Below are 18,212 nucleotides of genomic sequence, written 5' to 3' on the forward strand. Positions count from 1 at the left end.
TGCGGACCATGTTACAAATGATGAATAATAACGAGACAACAATAATATTATGTTTATTAATGCAGCAACCTTCTCATTAGTGTATCAGTATTCAGTGTATAGTACGTTTTTCTATTCAGTAATACTCCAGAGCATACAGAATCAGCTTTTCTTTTTCATTGTCAACTGACAAGATTTTGCTTTTGACCTTTTTATAAGAAAAAACTATATATGGGCTGATGGGCATCATTACTGCCAAAGACTGAATATAGTTTTTAAAAAGTAGCAACTTCTTCAAATATAAATTTTAAAATTCAAACGACAAAACTTCAAATATAAAATTTCTTTCTACAAAACATTATATTCAAAATCTCTTATTTTTATCCTTATCGTATGTATCTTCAAAATATTTTTTTTTATTTTTCTTATATTATCATTCTAGTCTTCAAAAGTAGAATTCAAAATATAAAACTAACATCAAAAAAATTCTAACTCTGTTCCAGGCCTAGGAACGACTACGTTTCAGGCCTAGGAACAACTATGTTCCACCTTTACGCCTAGAAATGTGCCGAGAACTTGTGTTTGATTGCACAAACCTGATAGCATTTCTGTATACGTCATTAAACAAATACCACTATCGCCATATTGGTCCCTTTGTTGCAGTCCTCAGAAGAGACCATGAAATGCTTTATTAGTAAAAGGAACAAGACACAGAAGAGACCTCAGCTGTTTTCGTATAAGAAATCTTTTAATTTTTTAGCATATGTTATGTACGATTAATTTTTGGAAGTGTTTCTAAAATTGTACAAAGCCTTCCCTAATGATTTACTCGCCCCGTTTCATTTTAATTGTCATTTTAGACTTTGACACACAAATTAAAAAAATATTTAATTTTATATATTCATTAAATAAAAACATCATTACCAATACACATAACCACATTTCAACAAATATAAAATAAATTAGAATATAAAGTCAATAATTTTTCTTTAAACTGTAAAACGACAATTATTTTGAAACGAAAAATTTACTTTACAAGGACAACTAAAGTAAAACGGATGAAATAGGCATGGACATAAAAATCGAGAACTGAAAACCTAATCAGAACCAAACCAAACCAAACTCGAAACCAATCCGAAGTTCAAAAATAATTGAACGGTTCCTATATTTCTATAACCGGAACTGAAACCGAACCGAAACCGAATCGAGAACCAAAAGGGTACCCAAATATCTGAAATACAATATATATAACTAATGTATTAATAATATATAGTATTGAAAATACCAAATATTCCAAATATATTACTTATACATGGAACTACCTGAAAAATTGAAATACCCAAATATTTTTTTCATCTGAAGTATTTAAAATTATCCAAATGATTCTAAAAACCGAATAAGTCGAATAATTTTTATCCAAAATATTAAAATTTATCCGAATTACCCGATTTTTATATGAAAACCCCAAAAATCTATTTTTACTCTGCATTATCCAAAATTAACCAAAAAATCAGAACCAAATTGTTACCATATTGAAACCAAAAGTTTATTTGATACTAGGCAGTTGTTATAATTGTTACCCGAACCGATCCGAAAACGGAAAAAATCTACCATACCGAACCAAATTTCATAGATATCAGAACGGTTCCTATATCTATGGAACCGAAAAACGAAAGAATCGAATTGGGACCAAACCAAAAAACCGAACGCCTAGGCCTAGGATGAAGTACAAGATTAAAGATTTTTATGTGTGGTGTTTGTTTGTCGACTTAGTTTTGGCCATTGCGGCAATTAAGTTGGTTTTGGGCATGATTTTGGTATAGGACCTTTTGGACTTTAAAATTTTATGTGGGCTTCGTAACTTTCAATTCTATCTCTAATACCCTTATTATACCCATATGACCAGATTTTTTTTTACTTATGCTTAAATAAAACAGAAATTCCATAAAATATCTCAACTAAACTTCATTAAACTTTTTAATTGCCTAAAAAATTTTCGCTATCCAATTTAGTACCCAAGCTAAATATTTGCTCAATTTAATACACTTATTAAACCAAGATATTTATAAGTTTCAAATAAAATTTTAACTCTAAAATTCAAACCAAAATCTTAATAATTTCAAATTTTATTTTAAGATTTAAGAATAAAGTAACTAAATTCTGGATAAATTTTTAAAAATTAAGCTTTTTAATATTTAAATTAGTAAGTGTATTTTCAATGGCTCAGAGCTCATTCATATACCACGAACGCATAATTCAAAGGCAGACCAGCGTTTGTTGTTCTTATGGATGCAAAGCTACCAGTTTATTTGCAAAGGCGGACCGGCGTTTATTAAGTTACTGACAAAACAAAAATTAGTAAGTGTATTTAATGGAGAAAAATAATTAGTTTGAATATTAAATAGGGTAACCAAAAATTAGGCACTAAAAAGTTTAATGAAATTTAATAAAGGTATAAAATACGAGTCTGGCTATTTTTTTTAGAGTTGAACATGGATGTAAAAATCCCGCACCAATTTTTTTCTGTTATACAGTACTGAATTTAACACAACATGATTTCAAAATATTCGGAGAAGCCAAAAAAGGCTGTAGAATTTAATATGTAGAACAGTAGAAGTATTAAACTAACTCCAGATGTCATATTGTTAAGAAAACAAAAGAATGACTAGCTAAGGATTATTGTTCTCAGATGACAAAATCTGCTCTAGAGAGTTCCGACACACCGGGCAAGTCCCATTTAGTTTCAGCCACTCATCAATACAATCTGCATGAAAACAATGTTGGCATGGTGGTATTGTCTTAAGTATTTCCTTTGGCTCGTACTCTGATAGACAAATGGAACATGCGGCATCGTCTATTTTGGGAAGCCTTTTGCTCTCTCCCAATACTATTTTGGGGTATGACTCTATAGTCGGCGCATCTAGGCCCGTTATCATGATACTGGATTGTAAAGAATGGGCTTGCGTGCTGTTGATCTCTGAGTGTGGAACGAGACGACGTCTTTTGATGCATGAGTTGATTTTGCTGTAAACGAAACAGAAAAGGCCGAAGATGATCAAAGTACCTGGGATTCCGGCACCGATGGCTATCGCGTAACGGGCTTTTCTCGGGATAGCTGAAAATTATAAAAAACAATCATCAGAAAAATCAAACAAATAATTAAATAGTTTATACTCCCTCTGTTTTTAAAAGATGCATATTCTAGATTTTTTACATATATTAAGAAAACTCATTAAATATGCATTGTTTTTTGTGAATAACAATTTTTCATAACTTTTAGTCAATAAAAATTCAATAAACACCATCAATTTTTTTGAAACTTACAATTTTTCATAAAATCATATATTGAAAAGGTAAAAAAATGTAAATTTTGAAACAAATGTTTTTTCCAGAACATATATCTTTTAGGAACGGAGAGAGTAGTTATTATATACTGGCTCATTATCTATTTTCTATTTTCTAATATTCTGATCTGATTATACATTTTTTTTTTGAAATTCAGTTTTTTTTGTTATATCTGTAATTTATTTCATAAAATAAAATTAAGCATATGCATATATATTCTTGGACAAAAGATGCATATGCGTTAACCTTATTTATACAAACAAGACAACAAATAAGAATTTTTTTATATATTAAACTGATAGTAAAACTATGTGGAGTATTGTTTAGGGAAGCAGTTACCAAAAAATATTTTTGGATGACTTCATATTGTTTTTGTTTTGTTTGGTTTGGGGTTTAGTTCGTGATTAGTAATCATTCATTTGATACTTAATTATGGCTTAAACCAGCAACTTTACTGGTGTTATGGAAGGATTGGACCGACTATGATTGATTATTTTTCATCAAAATAAAATTATCATGTGTATTAAAAAAATCATAAAAGAACAAAATGTAATTGGTAGTAGAGAAGACTCTTAGTAAATGGGTAACAACTAACAATTGAATGCGTTGACTAAAATAAGTAGGCCATAAAGTGGTAAGAAGTCAAACGCATCGGAGCTCTCATTATTATGGCAACGACCTTGTGACCACTTACTCTCCCAACTTCTCATTCTTCGCAGTTAATGTTCTATATGCTAGTTCGTTATTATATTTTATTGTTTTATTTTATTTTATTGTTGTTATATTTATAAGAAAAGAAATAACAATCACCATACCATCTAAAATAGTATACAGATTTTTTAAGTTTATTATAAGTTTAAATAGTCTTAAAACTTTGAGGAGAAACAAAAACGCTTTTGATATGCCTTTCACGTTCACAAGACAAGCTGGTCATTTTGGTAAGTAACTATTCGTTATATTATCTTTGTTCCTAGTACAAGTTTCGGCGATTTTCTTTTCCGCCGTCAAATGTTTTCGCGTTTACTTTTCTTTTATCGTATCTTTTTATACTAGGTTTCTTTGTAGAAAATGTATATGCATATGTTTTTTTTTTGTATATGCATATGTTGAATCGTCTGATGTGGTTTTCGGATTTAAACAATTAGAACGGATAACGTATTTGGTTGTACACTTGTCAATCTTTCAAATTTGTTTATATTCACAATTCTATACACACAAGCACATGACTCATTCAACACCAAAATTCGTCATGGTCTACGTCACTTTTTGTATAATCCAATCGTCGTAGTAGTTGTATTTTTTGACTTTATATGGATTAAATTATATCCTAAACTTTAAAAATCGAGACCGAAAACAGCAAGTAATACTCACTTTAGTATTTCAAGAATTAAAATGAGGGTTTTAAAAAAGAAATTAATTTACCTGGTTTATGAGCATCGGAGCAAATGGTTTCACGAGAAGAATTACTCTTAATCCCACACTTACCACCTCTGATCTCACACCGACCACATCTCGGAACCCTCCATGTGAGCCAGAGGTTATCACTCAACTCAGAATACGACACGGCCTGCTCATAAAACGGCCAACGAACCGGGACCTCAACGGTTTTCATTTCCCGGCACGATTGAGACAACAGGTAGTTCACCACTCTCGGCGAAGCAGTCGCAAACACCGTGCTGTTTTTATCGCTCAAACACGTTATCGGATTTAGCGGCCTGAAACGGAGATACTCCGACGTCGGACAGTTAAAGAACGTGAACCGACGTGCGTAAACGCCGGCAAATGGCGTCGCGGAGAGGTTTAGCGTCAAGATCCGCTTAGGAAGACAGTTATGTGGGTCGTTGATCCAAATCTCTTGAGCTGCGTAGTCGATCATCTCGACGGTGAAGTCACCGGAAAAAGGCAGTGTTATGGTTGTTCGGTTAACGCCGTCACTACCACACGTTAGGTCGAACCCTTTGTCGTAACCGCAAGAGTTTAACTGGTGGGGCTTTAAGCGGAAAGGAAAACGGATAATCGGATCACCATGGCGACAAACGGCGTTAGTGCATGCGGCGGTGACCGTCGTGGGGGTTAGGAGAGAGAGGAACAAGAGAGAGAATGATATTGTTTTTGTAAAATCCATTTGTTTTTTTGTCTGAAGGAGGAGTTGGTTTGGTGTTTGTTGGAGTTTAAAGCAGTAGCCAAATCCTTTTTGTAATTGAGAATGGACCCATAATGCTACGTGATCATTTTCTATTTTCTTCCACGTAACCTTCTTAATACTATAATTATATTTAGTTTTTAGTTGTATTCTACCGTATATTTCGTTTATTTATTACCTCTGTAATATGCATAGAATGTCTAAGATCTTATTGGTAGAATTCTTAGGATTTCTTTGGTCCTAGCTAAACCAGCGCACCCTAATTAACAAACAATCCCGTTGAGTCGTAAAAACGATTTCAAGTATATTAATGACAAGACAAAAAGAATTGGGTTTTAAAGAAGGAAAATAATAAGTTAGCAAAAAAAAAAGGAAAATAATAAAAATAAGATTAACACTTTGGTGACTAAAATCAACTCCATCGTTCCACTATCTCAAATGGAGTTCGAAGTAAAATAGAATTATTATTTTAACATGATTTAGTTGTTTAATTACTTTTATTGTGTTAAAGAAAAGTTGAGTGATTTCCCAAGTGACAAGTGTTACTATAATTTCTATAAATTTAGTAATTCTTTTTAAAAAGTCAACTTTTTCCTTACAAGCAAGAGTGTGTGACTATGACCAAAATTCTAAAGACTTTCTAGTGGCGGCAGCGCATAACAAATTGGCAAATAATGTTACAACATTGGACTTTTAAATAGTTATTAATTGAGTCATTAAGAAAGTTTCAACAATTAACGAAAAGTCAATCATAGAATTATTGATAATGAATTGAATCCCATAGACCTCTTCTCCATCAGTAAGTCTTTCTAATGAATCAAGAGGAAGAACAATATGCTCTATTGTCTTTCCCCAAATTTTGTTCTATGTTTTGAGCTTGTTCTGAAGAACTTATGGGTTGACGACAACTTTGAGATATAAATGCTTAAAAGAATTTGTATCGGTTTTTAACTTTTCATTGTATATATGCATTTGAGAATCTATCGTCGGAGAAAAGTGAGTTTCTACAACTTTCCTGTGGCGAATAGATGAAGTAAGGCAATGCAAAGTAAATATCTTGGATTATCTTGGAAGATCTCCAGTCTACAAATTTTTTGATATGTGGAAATATGTACTATATATATATCTAGGGCAGTCTTTTGCAATTGCCATATAACTAGGGTAGACGCAAAAACAAAAAGACTAATTAAGGTAGACGCAACCTATTTTTTACATGTATGAAAACATTTCCATAGTCTTTTAAATAAACAGCTTTTGCATATTAAATGGAAAGTTTTATCACGTTCACTCTACAGTTAGCAGATATATCTAAGACTATGAGTTCATTTAAAATGCGTTATATAAAATGAACATATATATATATATATATATATATATACGTATGCCAAATATAAATTCATATAAACGCAAACAAATGAGGTTTCGCACTCACAATATCGGTTTGGACAACGCCAGCGAACAAAACAAACGACCCTAATGCCGGTTTTCAATGGCGGTCTTTTGAATATAACATTGTTAAACATGAGTCATGACCCCTGACGTATGAAAAGACCAAGAAATTGCATAGATTATTGATATATGGTATTTTTGGCATCTTGTATATATGTTTTCCAATTGGTTTTCAAGTCTTTATTGAGTCTTTCTAATCATTAAAGGTATGGAGTTGCATTGGATGGAAGATAGACCAATTAGAGGAAAAGAGAAGAGAAACAATGCAATTTGGTGATTTTCATACAGAACAGTCGTTAGACTGTTCCTGATCGAGCGGAGCAACTCGAGTGCGAGTGCATGTTCTAGCGGTAGAGATTTTTAAGGAAACTTCTAATATTTCAAGATTTTCCCTAATCATCCCAATTTTCTCTCCTGCAGCCGCCAAAGACCTGCAATATATATTTTTTTCTATTATTATTGTACGTTAGTTTTTACACAAAAAAATATTGGAGACTTTTGTACTTGAAAATTTGCTATCTTGAAAGGGAAAAGGCTTCATCTCTCTCACCTTGAGAAGATTCCTAAACCCTATCTTATTTATTTATTGATTTAGCATGTTTTCTTCATCTATTGTCTCTGTGATTTCTCTGTTCATGGTTGAGTAGTCGCTTGTTAGGTTTAGAGTTTTAGGGATCATGGATCAATGAGTTAGACACAAATAGGATTATTATTCTTTGATATCTCTAATCTTAATGCATGTGTTAAACTGGCCATTTATCATCTGATCATAAGTTTAATCTAATCATCAAAAGTGTATTAGGTTGCTAGAAAATATATAGATAGGCGATTTGTCCCTAGCCAACAAAAGCTGACGCTAAGGCAAATCGTGAACCAATTGAATCTGAACTTAATGTTTGTCATCATTCTCTGATCCAAATGACAATTTAGGCATTAGGATTACTTGATAAATTGGTAGACACCACGACAGCAGGTTTATCTATTCTTGTTGTTCAAGTTCTAGATTGGCTCTTATTGCCTTCCTGAATAGTTGTGTAGCTCATGATCCTAAGTATCGCGATGAATCATCCTGAACCTAGCTCATTTAATCATCTGAAAACCCTTAAACTAGTCTGTTATTTTCGGTCACGATATCCTTATCTCAAAACTTCCATATTGTTTTAACTTGATATTGATCCTATAGAAATAAAGTGTAATTGTTGGTCTTTGTGGATTCGATTCTAAAGTGATACATCCACATACCATTCGATTGTGGTAATGTACACATTAGGTTAATTGGTGTGCATATACACGTAATATCAATTATAGAAACGCTTCAAATTTAAATTTTTTGTTTTGTATCTATAAATTAACCTGAGCGAGTTTGCTGCCCGAATATCCAACCAATCTTGAGAACTTTCATTTACTATAAACAAAATGCAGATCATTTAGACCAAAGAAAAGAATCTGATCATTAGGATCAACAAAAAAACACAATGTATCTACAAAACAAATACACGAGAAAGCATAATTTCATACAAATATATGATGATATTGATGGAGTTAGCAAGGCGAAAGAAATGAGTAGTGAAATGGTTCACTTGCCGATCCTGAAATTTTAGGGGCCGTAAGTAATTTCATAAATACTTTAATAAATATTTTTATACGAATTTGAAGGTTTATGTCAATGTAATTTTTTCTAAATGTTTAGACATGGGAGAATCTAGAGAACATAATGAATGAGATACTATGGGTAATAAAATTAAAAATGTATGAAAGAGATTTGAACTTAGGATATTATGGGTGCATAGGCTGAGTTTTGTCATCTAATCCAATCAAAATTTCAATGTATTTGCCTGTAAAATTGTTAATATAAATATAATTACGGGTGCGCTTGCCACCCCACCTCACAAGGTGGCTTCACCCATGTGTTTAGAGTTATAGCCGAATGTTTTATTAGGGTTTGCCCAGGACCAGTCCTTCCAATGGTTTTTGAGAATTTTAGTGCACCTACCAAAATGGACATGGATGCTAACCAGCCTAGCTGTTTTTCTTTCTGATCCCGACGGTAGCATGTGGATTTGAGTAGAAAATAATGTCTCTTGTTTTCTTTATAACAAATACTAAAATCTTAGATACGTGAAGAATGTATAATAAACTCTATAATAGGATCTGTGTATGCATTAATTTTTGTTTAACATTTATGTTTCATGTTTTCCGACTCATTTGAAAACAAGACAATTAACTTATGTGATGTCATTTACGTTCTGCTCGAGCAAAAAAAATTCATTGCATCTGTATAAGCATATTGTGATTAATTTCTACATTTTTTTTTATCCAAAAAATCAATTCGACATCCGATCTACTTTGACAAAGCGAACATTAATATTTGGATGACCGTCTCTGAATAACCCCACCTTAGTGGCAGTATGCTGAAAACATGGCAATCCAAATGCCATTTGATTGCAAAACAAAATCGTCATACATTGTTCCAACTGCACTATAAAAAGAACATTGACTTATAAATCACTCTCTGATATTGGGGACCCCATGCAAAAATAATTTTATGGCCCATCACTAGTTATTGATTTTTTGAAAAATAAATTAGAGTGAAATGGTCTAGAAAGACGTTTCAACTCTCTACTAAACACTATGTATATATGTCACTGCGTATTTCAAATAACCTAAAACGGATGTGATCATGTGTACGTACTATAAAGCTGATCGATTGTGATATTATATAAGTGGGTGCCCTGTACCACTAGCAGACCACTTGGTTCGCCATTGTTGAATAAGCTCATTAGCCGCTTTCATGTTCCTTACCGCCATAACGACATGAGCACCAGCCTCCGCAAGCTGCATACAAATTCACACAACAATAAGTATACATTGAATGATTCACATTACTTTTTTCCTCTACCACCAACAAAAAGGTCAAAAACAACATCAAAAGCTAAAGGAAACCTCTGTTTTTTTTTGGGGACCTAGCGGTCTCTGAGCCAATGCCACTAGTGGAGCCAGTGACAATGCATCTTTTTATTTATTAATGACAATGCATCTTAAGTGGTTTAACAGAGGAAGAGGAATTGGATTGTGTAAGTGGGAGAAGCCATGATTCTCTGCAAAACATTAGCCAACCTCTCAACCACGCCATCCAAACTAAACAATATCCTTCTTCTTCTTCTTCAAATACACCGTTACAACATCTCTAAACTATTGCCTGTTTGAACATTTTAGTTTCAGTTAAGTCATTGTAAGAATCAGTTACATATTGAAATTTTTATTGATTAACGTAAACATACGTCAACTTGTTGTTTACGTTAACACAAAACAATACCCCAATATCATAGTAAGAATCAGTTAAAACATTTTTGAAATATCAGTTAAGTGATTCTTAGTATTTGAAAGGAACTGTTTGAACATTTTTGTGTTAAAAAGGAACTGTTTGAACATTTTTGTGTTAACTGATATCAGTTAAGAATCAGTTCTTTTTGTGATAAAAAATATCAGCTAACTGATATCAGTTAAGAATCAGTTCTTTTTGTGTTAAAAAGGAACTGTTTAAAAAGGAATCAGTTCTTTTCAGTTAAGTCATTGTAATAATCAGTTACAAATTGAAATTTTTATTGATTAACGAAAAGCAGTTCCTTTCTAAGCAGGTCACAGACTACGTCAGAGATTTATAGTTTTGTGTTAAAAAGGAACTGCTTTTCTATAATTATTGTTCTCTTAGTAACTTTGTTGGTTGTTGTTATGTACCATGTTATATAAATCTCAGAATCACGTCAGAGATTTATATATCTGTTTTGTGTTAAAAAGGAACTGCTTTTCTATAATTATTGTTCTCTTAGTAACTTTGTTGGTTGTTGTTATGTACCATGTCTAATTAGTGATAGCATAATATTTTGTAAGTTTGTGAATCCCATCTTTATGAAAGCTCATCTTCTACTAGTTTAGGCATTGTTGTCTTAAATAAAGACTTAAATTAACGAGGAAACATGTTGTTATGTTGGCACAAGTTAAGGAATTATAATGAAAATGTAATAAATAACGAAAAGCTATTCCCTGAGGCTGATCCTTCAAGTTCTAGAAGCTTCTAACAAGTATAAAATAAAGAAAAGAAGAGAGAGACTCGTAAAGAAGCTATGACATTGTAATAGACTTGTGAGAAAAGAAAAACTTATTCTTGATGAGTTCCATAACGGCATTGCACCTCTTGTCCTTGTAAAAGCCTCTCCAATGCATCAAGAGGAAGACCAATCAGCTCTACCGTCTTTTCCCACACTCTATTTGCTGTTTCTACGTTCTGAGCTTCTTCTGAAGGCTTTGTGTGTTTGCAGTCTTGAGATATGAATGTACATATGGGCTTATCACCGGTCTTTAGCTTTTCACAGTGATCTGGAATCTGAGCATCTGTCGCTGAGAAAAGTGAGCTTCTACAACCTTCTTGAGGCGAAAAGATGAAATACGGTATCAACGCGTATTGAACTTGAACAGATCTCGGCAGGTCCCTCGCCTGCATATTTGGATGTCAAAATGGTAACAAAGTTCTGAGGAAAGAGACAATTGATTGACAAAAAGTAAAGACTCACCACATTTGTTAGAACAATCCCAGGGGACAAACAAACAACGCTTATGCGAGATTCCAGAGGCAGCCTTTTGAATAGAACGTTGCTAAACATAACCTGACCAGATGAAATTGATGGTAGATGGAAAGTGTATCCATTAGTTTCTGAGATCAAGAACCAAAGAACAGAAATAAAAAAATACTGAATACTGTTTCTTGTGTTACGTTTCACCTGTGCAAGCTTGCTGCCTGAATATCCTACAAGGCTTGTAAATTTTCGTCTACCAGATACCACATTAATGTCATCCGGGTCAACAAAACCCACATAGTGCATCTACCACACAAGAAAGTAAACGAAAAAAAACAATGATCTTGCATGAGATGGGAATAACTGCAAACGATATATAGAACGTTGTCATTCATGTTTAGATTCAATAAAAGCAGTAATATTGCAAATTTTTACAGAGATAAGCAAATGAGGTTAAAGCATTTAGGTTCGGTATACCCAAAAAAGTCAAAACTAGATGACAAAATATTGCAGCTGGGCGTTTAAGTGACGATGATGATACTTACAACAGAGTTGACATTAATGATTCGGCTCGGGGAGCCACGGTTAAGGGAGGGCAAAAGGAGGAGGGAAAGCAACGCGGGAGCTAAATGGTTGACTTGCATGTGCTGTTCATATCCATCCTTTGAGAACTTCTGTTCCTCTGCATAAACCAAAGTGCCAAGCAACTTTAGCTTGTTTTACTCAACATCTATGCAGCAATCTGAAGGTCATTGACAGTGCAAAAAAAAAAAAAAAACCAAGAACAAGGAAACTAGCAGAAGAATGGCTAAATGAACACGCAAATTTCGCCACTTGGGTCCATCAAACTGAAGAATGAGCGGAAGGTGAATGGTGGAACAGTATGGCTTTGAGACCTCAATACTAAAATGCAAAATCTCTAATAGAGCAGAGAAAGCTCAAAGCTTTACATGTAAAATTGCGTGAGAAAACCAACCTCCCATAGCAAAGATGCCGGCATTGTTAATGAGAACATGCAAAGGGGCTAAACGAGCGTTCCAGGCATTGCTAAAGTTGACAACAGAGTCTAAAGAGAGAAGATCAAGTTCCATCGCCTTCAGTATAAAAAACATAGCATACATATTATATCACTATCATCATCAGCCATGTCATTTAAACAACATACACTACACAGTACACACTTCATATCTAATTACAAATTAAAATCTTGTTAATAAACACATGTTTTGACTACGACCAATACTATAGTAGTCCAAATTGATATGTAATCAATAGATAACCTCGATATTAAGTGGGAGGCCTTTAGCAGACCAATCTCTCTGCCACTGTTGAATCAGATCATGAGCTGCCTTTGTGTTCCTAACCGCCATTACAACATGAGCACCAGCTTCTGCTAGCTGCCTGTTAATTTCAATAACAACCAAGTAAAGATTTTTTCATTTTTTCACTCTTACTACAGTTTGGAGAATTTGGTCAAAAGTCAACGTAAAATTGGGTTAAGGGAAGAGATTGACCTAGCGGTTTCGCGACCAATGCCGCTGGTGGAGCCGGTGACGATGCAGGTCAAGTGACTGAGAGGAGGAAGAGAAAGTGGATTGGGTAGATGAGAAGACATGAATCTCTGGAAGAGGAACTCGTGGAACACGCATGCCCATCCTCTGATCCACTCCATCCACCCCAAACCTTCCTTCTTCTTAATCTTCGTCTTCATCCTCCTCGTTTCACTGCTCATCCCAGACGAGACTAGAGATCTGTTACAGAGAAAGACAAAAACACTATTTGCGTTTATTAGTTAATTAAAAACTCCATTATTCCTTAATTTAATCAGGTATTTTGAATGACAGGTTGCAAATAGAACCGCAATTTTATCTCGGTTTGTTTCGAAGCGACGTCGTTTATTAATAAACCAAATTAATTTCACTTGTTAACCGGGATTTTATCCGATCCGGTTAAGAACGAACCAGATCTGCTTGTATATATATGTTCTAGAGGCTTAGACTCTGCTTGTATCTCTCTCTAAGCAAAGCTAGCCTTCTCCTAAACTTAAATTTCTCATCTTTCATCTCCATTTTCTCCAAGAAATGCACTATCCTCTGGAGAGTGATAATGAGCTCTTCTGCTGATGAACCAAACTCTTTCTCTTGTATCATCAACACCCTTTTCAGCAGACTCAGTACTTCTCCATCGTCTCTTCCTAACCTCACCTGGATCAACACCAAACAGTCCAGCGCCTCACCTGCGTAAGGTTTGTCCATAGAAGTCAGACTTTGTTGAATTACATATTAGATGAAAAAGATCCAACAAGAAAGTGAGTCTATATACCAACAGGGAGAGACTCTTTGCCAAATGCCTCCTCACGTATCCGTAGAACCTTTAAAGCTACTTGCTCGGCTTCATCATAGCGGTTTAGCTGCGAAAGAGTTACTGCAAGATTCAGCATTGGGAAGGTTATGGACTGATCCTCTGAACCAGCCGACTTCTCCATGATGTCCAAACAAGTTCTCAGCAATCTCTCCGCCTCCACATAGTTCTTGGAGCGTGTATAAGATGCTGCAAGGTTCATAAGATGTGTAGCCATGCTTGGATTGTTTTTCCCTTTGTACTTCTCGTTTATCAGTAAGCATTCTTCTAGCAGCTCTCGTCCTTCGTTTCCCCTGTGCACATTAGCCAAAAGAATGAAGTTCCTCAATCACAGGAAGAAGATTAGAGAAACAAAAACTATACCTTCCAACAAAATGAAGCAGCTCAGCAAGATCTATCCTCATGTTTTCTAAGACAGTGTTGTCTATGTCCATATAATTTGACTCTTTGATGATTCGTAGAGCGCTCTTGTAAAGATCTACCGCTCCATCTGCATCGCCTGTTGAGAAAATCCACCCTATTTCAACAAAATCTCTACATTACCACAACAGGAGAGACTAAAGAATGTACCAACCTTTAGTGCACTTTGCATTAGCAAGGGAACACATGGCCATACCAACTCTTCCATCTTTCTCTCCGTATGTCTTCTTGTATATGTTCAAAATCCTACAAGAAACAAAGAAAGACAGAATGACCAAATCGATCGCATAATCTGTGAATAAGAAGCTTGACTAGACTAGTCCTTTCCAGTGCTGTACCTGGTAAAAGGAGCTTCTGCTTCATCAGCTTTACCTTCTTTGAGCAAAAGTTTACCGAGTGAAAACAACGGCACCACTAGATCCTCACTTTCAGAGCCTCTACTCCGTTCCAAGATAGTCACTGTACGCTCGTAAACGCCAATAGCTTTATTTGCTTTTCCATATGAACCATAACTCTTTGCTAACCCAAGCAATGGTGAGACAAGTAGAGTATTGTCATCACCGTATGTGTTCTCTAATATACTAACAGCCCTTTGATGCGCGAGTAGAGCGTTTTCAAACATCCCTAGTGCTGAATACATACTGCCAACATGCATAAGGACTGAATCCAAAAGAGGTTCCGAGTCATTTAACTTATCAACAATCTTGCTTATCTGCATTTGTTAAAACATCTGTTTAAGAACAACACAATCCGCCCAAATAATATATTATTTCTGATATCTGACTCAAAACTCACCATGTCAAGCAAAGCTGGAACAGGCTTTAGGTCTCCAACAGCCATATACCCTAAGGCAATGATGTCGAGAAGGGCAGCTTGTTGGATACCTTTCAAACCATCATCAATCTCTTCTTTCACAGTAACATAATTAGCTCGAAGAAGGTCCATCGCGTCTCTTTCCTTGCCAATTTTAACCATAGCTTTGACTTCGTTGAACAACTCTTGCAACTCCATCTCAAACTCTTTCATCCCATTGCTACTAGTAGACCTGGTGGATAATACACAGACAAAACTCAACTAAACTCTTCTTTTTTTTTTTGACTGAGTTAAAACAAAAGAACATCAATGAATCAAGTTCTCACCTTTGAACTTGAGAAACACCGGAAGTAGCATGTATCTTGAGCTTCATGGAAGCAGTGTCCGAGGAGGAAGTTGATAAGAAATGGCGGGCGGGAATGATGTAGAGCTTAGGCTTGCGTTTCTGATCACGGAAACAAACACACTGCCACGTGGAATGTCTAGGGGAAAGACCGGACTGAGAAGATAACTGAATCGCCCTGAAACCCAAAACAGAAGTTCAGCAACAGACAGAAGCTCAGTTTTAACAATAAACGAATCCCAGAAACTAAAAGTCTCAAGCTTTTCACAAAAAAAGATAAGTTGCAACTTCGAAGCTGAAGAATCATTTTACCAGTTGGTGAGCAGAGTGGTTGAAGGGAGGAGACTGATAGAAGACACCATTGATGAGAGAGAACAAGCGAGGGAGTGTGAAGCTTTTCGTATTCGTTTAAAGATTGAAGTCTGTAGACGCGCTTCCGCCGAGTAGAGAAAGAAGATAACGCCGGTGAGATTTATCAATAATAACGGAAATGACCCCGAAATAATAGAATCTTACAAATTAGGCCCGAAGTTTCTAATTGTACTAAATCGTCCTATTTCGCATGTGTGCTTTTTAACTAATTTCACAAAAATCAAAGCTTATTAATTTCCTTCTTGCAGTCATACAAAATTCGAATCATGGTTTAAACTTAAACCGGGTTATACCCGATTTACACAACTACATGTAAAAACGAAACTGATCTCATATCGTCAAACTACAATGCTTTTCTGCAATTCCATGGCTACATGAAACAGACTAGAGTAGAAAAACTATCATAGAAGAGTTTCTATGGTAGAAGATCTTAATGGCCACGGACTTTGACTTTGAGAATCCACTGAACAGTTCCTGGTGGCAAAGGAATAGTCTTGGGGAACTTCAGAGGAACCTCATACTCCCCAAAAGTTGCCAATGGCTCCGTAAGAACCACATTGTCCGGATCAATCTTCACACACAGCTGCCTCGCCACCTTCAATAAAACCGACACCTTAGAGATGATGATATGATCTAGTTACAATAGTTTAAAGATATTAGAAGGAAGCAAGCGTTTACCTCAGAGACTATCTCTTCTTTTGTCACAGGTGTTTGCACATCTGGTTTGTCCTCCTTTGAGGAGCGGTTTTTGAACTTCTCCTTGTCAATTAACTTCCTCAACACCTGTTAACCAAAACAAACGGATCTCATAAGAGTTAAATCTGATAGCCAGTTCCTGAGCACTCCACAGGAAACAAGAATGTTGAGATTTAGATAGTTAAGTAAAAGTACCAAGTTGGCATTGGCGAGGCGCTTAGCTGCCTTTTCAAACTCTTTAGTCTGCACTTCTGAAGACTTATGAACCACCTTAACCTCTTCCTTTTCTTCATAGTTACGCATCTGAACACAGATTCACATCAAGAAATACAAATAACTAAAGGAAACACATCAAAAACTTTACTAACAAAAACATCTCACTACCATAACACTATCAAGTCATGTCAAAAGTATCTGCTTTACTCTTCACATCAAAAACACAACCAAGATACAACAAACAACAAGAGCAGAAAACAGCTAGCATCCTACAACTTAGTCATATCATATGAGGGGCATGTCGAAACTATCTGGCTTTGCCCTAAAGAACACAACCTAGATACAGGCTGTATCCTACAGCAAACAACAAAGAGCAGAAAACAGCTAAAATGCTAAAACTTAGTCGTATGAGAGCAAAGGTCAGTTAAAGAAATGACCTTGCGTTGCTCACGGATGAGATGAGCATACTTGTCAATGTTGGGGACAGCAAGGAGTTTGGGCATAAGGTGATTCCTGAAGTAACCAGGAGCTACCTTCACCGTCTCACCACCTTTCCCAAGCTTCTCTATGCCCTACAAAGTCACCAAATCAGATGAAGAGTAAGCACAAATCAAAAAAAACAAACCCACCATCTGATTCGATTCAAATCAAAGGAATCCACAAGAAAGATTTGAACTTTTTGTTGATTGACAGAAAATGGAATAATCAAAATAAGTAAAAGCCCCACCGTGGTGAGAATGACTTCGAGTTTTCTGTAACGAACTCCTTGACAGGCGAAAAGGAGAGGATGATGGATCGCATTTTCGTATTTGTGGAAAGCTGTTCCTCTGGATACTACATGCCGGATCACGTTTCGGCTTTGCGCCACATGAGCCATTTGAAGATTCAACCAGATTCTCTGCGAAGAGGTTCAACACTAATCGAAGTAAGAAAAGCTGTACAATAGGAAAGATATGAGAGAGGAAGAGAAGATAGGGAAGAATCACCGGTGAAGCGGCGACGGCGGTACGATACGATTCGACGTCTCTTTTTTTCACGGGAACCACAGGCGAGGTTTTAGCAGTCATGTGAAGAGAAACGACAAGGCGTTTAAGGATTCAGGGTTATAGAACGCTTCGATGTTTCTAACAAAACCAAAGAAACGCCTCGCCGTTTCTTATCGGTGGCTAAGCGTTTTGTATAAGGATGATTAATTAACAAACACTTGTTGCGGTTTGTTTTTCTTTGAAGCCGATTTATTATGAAAAAGATTGCATAGCCAATTAGAAAAAATCCATGCTTACCGGATTTACCTACACCATATTGAAAATCTCTTGTAAACCTTTTTTGAAAATTAAAATATAGATTTTTTGGTGTGGAAATATTAATCAACCAAATCACTGAATTAATATTTCTACAATCGCGATTTGTTAATAATTAAAAAAATTATACTATCGTATAAAAGGGAAAACAAAAATAGAGAATACTCTCTATTGTTTAGGTATATATCTATATATTTTTG

The 18,212-nt window shown here is 35.2% G+C and overlaps 4 protein-coding genes and 1 pseudogene across 5 annotated transcripts; all 5 read right to left on the reverse strand.

The window, feature by feature from the left end:
- Window positions 1-2,548: 2,548 nt before the first annotated feature.
- On the reverse strand, window positions 2,549-5,787 carry LOC106419382 (RING-H2 finger protein ATL20). Its single transcript, XM_013860159.3, has 2 exons — window positions 4,747-5,787; window positions 2,549-3,094 (listed from the first exon to the last, which is right to left on the reverse strand). Exons 1-2 carry the CDS (start codon window positions 5,447-5,449, stop codon window positions 2,649-2,651), a joined length of 1,149 nt encoding a protein of 382 aa, XP_013715613.2. The 5' UTR covers window positions 5,450-5,787; the 3' UTR covers window positions 2,549-2,648.
- Window positions 5,788-6,160: 373 nt separating this feature from the next.
- On the reverse strand, window positions 6,161-10,127 carry LOC125589135 (annotated as a pseudogene).
- A 792-nt stretch (window positions 10,128-10,919) lies between these two features.
- LOC106391686 (dehydrogenase/reductase SDR family member FEY) lies at window positions 10,920-13,241 on the reverse strand. Its single transcript, XM_048753962.1, has 7 exons — window positions 13,005-13,241; window positions 12,771-12,891; window positions 12,467-12,584; window positions 12,036-12,172; window positions 11,695-11,796; window positions 11,488-11,580; window positions 10,920-11,411 (listed from the first exon to the last, which is right to left on the reverse strand). The coding sequence occupies exons 1-7, from the start codon at window positions 13,220-13,222 to the stop codon at window positions 11,076-11,078; spliced, it is 1,125 nt and encodes a 374-aa protein (XP_048609919.1). The 5' UTR covers window positions 13,223-13,241; the 3' UTR covers window positions 10,920-11,075.
- A 123-nt stretch (window positions 13,242-13,364) lies between these two features.
- LOC106391678 (nephrocystin-3) lies at window positions 13,365-15,880 on the reverse strand. 2 transcript variants are annotated; one of them, XM_048753959.1, is made up of 9 exons: window positions 15,740-15,880; window positions 15,498-15,605; window positions 15,411-15,449; window positions 15,067-15,316; window positions 14,610-14,983; window positions 14,426-14,517; window positions 14,215-14,350; window positions 13,813-14,144; window positions 13,365-13,726 (listed from the first exon to the last, which is right to left on the reverse strand). In XM_048753959.1, the coding sequence occupies exons 1-9, from the start codon at window positions 15,787-15,789 to the stop codon at window positions 13,476-13,478; spliced, it is 1,632 nt and encodes a 543-aa protein (XP_048609916.1). In that variant the 5' UTR covers window positions 15,790-15,880; the 3' UTR covers window positions 13,365-13,475. The 2 variants fall into 2 exon arrangements, with proteins under 2 accessions (XP_048609916.1, XP_013687836.2); XM_013832382.3 differs by having other exon boundaries at window positions 15,411-15,605; window positions 15,740-15,879.
- Window positions 15,881-16,008: 128 nt separating this feature from the next.
- Window positions 16,009-17,839, reverse strand: LOC106391698 (50S ribosomal protein L9-like). The gene is made up of 6 exons (XM_013832401.3): window positions 17,698-17,839; window positions 17,439-17,609; window positions 17,149-17,283; window positions 16,691-16,798; window positions 16,478-16,582; window positions 16,009-16,394 (listed from the first exon to the last, which is right to left on the reverse strand). Exons 1-6 carry the CDS (start codon window positions 17,776-17,778, stop codon window positions 16,230-16,232), a joined length of 765 nt encoding a protein of 254 aa, XP_013687855.1. The 5' UTR covers window positions 17,779-17,839; the 3' UTR covers window positions 16,009-16,229.
- Between the last annotated feature and the right edge of the window lie 373 nt (window positions 17,840-18,212).

Source organism: Brassica napus, chromosome A2 (genome assembly GCF_020379485.1).
Source record: "Brassica napus cultivar Da-Ae chromosome A2, Da-Ae, whole genome shotgun sequence".
NCBI classification, from domain to species: domain Eukaryota; kingdom Viridiplantae; phylum Streptophyta; class Magnoliopsida; order Brassicales; family Brassicaceae; genus Brassica; species Brassica napus.

Excerpts from the sequence above, each read along its gene's own strand:
- LOC106419382 (XM_013860159.3), bottom strand. The coding sequence starts at position 5,449 with ATGGATTTTACAAAAACAATATCATTCTCTCTCTTGTTCCTCTCTCTC. Across the intron at positions 3,095-4,746 it reads CTCCGATGCTCATAAACCAG|CTATCCCGAGAAAAGCCCGT; the intron begins GTAAATTAATTT and ends TATAATTTTCAG.
- LOC106391686 (XM_048753962.1), bottom strand. The coding sequence starts at position 13,222 with ATGAGCAGTGAAACGAGGAGGATGAAGACGAAGATTAAGAAGAAGGAA. Across the intron at positions 12,892-13,004 it reads ATTGGTCGCGAAACCGCTAG|GCAGCTAGCAGAAGCTGGTG; the intron begins GTCAATCTCTTC and ends TGAAATTAACAG. Across the intron at positions 11,412-11,487 it reads GGATTGTTCTAACAAATGTG|GCGAGGGACCTGCCGAGATC; the intron begins GTGAGTCTTTAC and ends CCAAATATGCAG.
- LOC106391678 (XM_013832382.3), bottom strand. The coding sequence starts at position 15,789 with ATGGTGTCTTCTATCAGTCTCCTCCCTTCAACCACTCTGCTCACCAAC. Across the intron at positions 15,317-15,410 it reads GGTGTTTCTCAAGTTCAAAG|GTCTACTAGTAGCAATGGGA; the intron begins GTGAGAACTTGA and ends ATTATCCACCAG. Across the intron at positions 13,727-13,812 it reads CAAAGAGTCTCTCCCTGTTG|GTGAGGCGCTGGACTGTTTG; the intron begins GTATATAGACTC and ends AACCTTACGCAG.
- LOC106391698 (XM_013832401.3), bottom strand. The coding sequence starts at position 17,778 with ATGACTGCTAAAACCTCGCCTGTGGTTCCCGTGAAAAAAAGAGACGTC. Across the intron at positions 17,284-17,438 it reads TCGAAGTCATTCTCACCACG|GGCATAGAGAAGCTTGGGAA; the intron begins GTGGGGCTTTTA and ends GTGACTTTGTAG. Across the intron at positions 16,583-16,690 it reads GCCTCGCCAATGCCAACTTG|GTGTTGAGGAAGTTAATTGA; the intron begins GTACTTTTACTT and ends TTTGGTTAACAG.